The following is a 2,184-nucleotide window of genomic DNA, read 5'->3' as shown; positions in this document are numbered from 1 at the left end:
CTTAACCCTTTCTTTACCAGCGTAGCTTATAAGAAACATCGTTTTTCCATAGATATATTGTGCATCACACTGATTTTAACTACTCTTTGCCACTGTTTACTTGAAACTCCGTGCCAGTAATGACTGTTCCTGACAACAAATGGCAGGAACTAACGCGCGGGAAGAAGGAAACAATTGTTGAGCTTGACTAGTTGCTGCAGTCTTCATTGTGAAGAATTGATGTTAAAAAAACGCGTAAAATACATAAGTTTTTCACTTTCGTTTACAGTGAAATAATTATCATGTGTTGTAACAATCCTTCCTGCATAAGTACATCATACATTTGACTAGCATAATGATTTCCAGATAAGATAAAATGCGAAAAACCTTATGTTGCTTCACAGCAACAGTGGAATTGAGTGGAAATTCCGTAATATAATGCCTCGCTTTACAAATCTATTGATGTAGGTGTTTGAAATTTTGCTTTGCAGGTATAAAATCACATTCTAGATACTTTTTAAATATTGCGTCACTATGTCTGGCTTTTTGACTGATGCTGACCTAGAATATATTATGAATTTACCCAATAATGAGTTCAATGCATACATTGATGTCCCTGATGGGGCTATATCAGATGTTGGGGATGAAGATAAAGATGAAACTGCCGAAATTGATGAAAGTTCTAAAGCTATTTCCGAAGCAGCTGTCATGAATTTCATTCAGATGGTGGAAAAGGAGGATGGAGCTGAAATTTCGGCAATTAGAGAGGAGCAAGAGACATAATATGAATTTCCAAAGGTAGGGATCACTAACAGAAGTAATAATATTGAGAAAGTACATAAGTATAAGTATAATTACGTATTTTAGACGTCAATATCTATAAATTTCAGCCTTATGCAGTCAGGAGTTATTGATTCTCAGCCAAAATCAGATGTAAGTGACAACAATACAAATGAAGGAGCACCATCTACACGTGAGCAGCAGCAACAAGTAAAACATAGATGTAAGCGTAGTGATTATAAATTTAGAAAAACTGATTTTGTGGTACAAGACAGAATGGAAAGGATCACTTCCACCACCACCAGTAGAGGAAATGACACCTTTGCAATATTATAAAATATTTATGAATGATGAGGTATTTGAACTCATTGCTGAGCAGTCCAATATCTATGCTTTGCAGAAAGATTCAGTTTCTTTGCAAACGAGCAAAAATGAAGTGGAGCAGTTTGTTGGTATTTTACTGCACATGGGCACAATCAAAATGCCTTCCATTCATTTATACTGGTCGAATGAGTGTAGGTATTCACCAGTAACTGATGTAGTGAGCAGAACTCGCTTCTTCCAGCTACTGCGGTATTTTCATGTTGTCAATAATCAAGACTTGCCTGAAGCTAATAGTAATCGTGACAAACTCTTCAAGATTCGCCCACTTTTATCTGCATTGCAGTCGTCATTGAAGACACTCCCTCCAGAAGAATACCAAGCTGTTAATGAACAGATAATACCATTCAGGGGTAGAAGCGGTTTGAAACAGTACGTAAGAAATAAGCCTCACAAGTGGGGCTACAAATCTTTTACGAGAGCTGGTGCTTCAGGCATGAAATTTATGTTAGCAAAAACACCTGCAGTGATAGAGGATTAGGTTTGTCTGGGGATATTGTTTTGGCATTGACGGAAACTTTGCCAGAGAAACAGCATTTCAAAGTGTTTGCTGATAGTTGGTTTTCGTCTATACCATTAGCAATTGCCCTGAAAGAAAGTGGGCATTGAATTCTGTGGCACTATCAGGACAGACAGGATGGGAAAATGTCCCTTGAAAACTGAAGTGGAGCTCAAGAAAACTGGACGTGGCTCCTGTGACTGGAGAGTGGAGACAACAAACAATGTAGCTTTAGTAAGCTGGTTTGACAGAAAATGCATAAATTTCATGTCATTCATTGTGTTGAGCCCATGGCAACATGTAGACGCTATTCTGCACCTGAAAAGAAATTCATTGATGTACCTAGACCTTACATAGTGGAAAAGTACAACAAACATATGGGGGGCGTGGACCTTGCTGACATGTTGATAGAACTATACCCTATCAACATGAGGTCACGGAAGTGGTATATGCGCCTTGTGTACTGGTGTTTGTCTGTAGCAATTGTCAATGGATGGCTACTCCACCGACGTCATATGGTCCAACGTGGCAAAACCTCAAAGATG

The 2,184-nt window shown here is 38.5% G+C and overlaps 1 protein-coding gene across 1 annotated transcript; it reads left to right on the top strand.

Annotated features, from left to right (window-relative positions):
- Positions 1-513: 513 nt before the first annotated feature.
- Positions 514-1,621, top strand: LOC126183979 (piggyBac transposable element-derived protein 3-like). Its single transcript, XM_049926330.1, has 3 exons — positions 514-735; positions 847-969; positions 1,031-1,621. The coding sequence occupies exons 1-3, from the start codon at positions 514-516 to the stop codon at positions 1,619-1,621; spliced, it is 936 nt and encodes a 311-aa protein (XP_049782287.1).
- The last annotated feature ends 563 nt before the right edge of the window (positions 1,622-2,184 follow it).

Source organism: Schistocerca cancellata, chromosome 4 (assembly GCF_023864275.1).
Source record: "Schistocerca cancellata isolate TAMUIC-IGC-003103 chromosome 4, iqSchCanc2.1, whole genome shotgun sequence".
NCBI classification, from domain to species: Eukaryota; Metazoa; Arthropoda; class Insecta; order Orthoptera; family Acrididae; genus Schistocerca; species Schistocerca cancellata.
The sequence above is the reverse complement of the archived record's forward strand: the minus strand, read 5'-3'. Positions and strand labels throughout refer to the sequence as shown.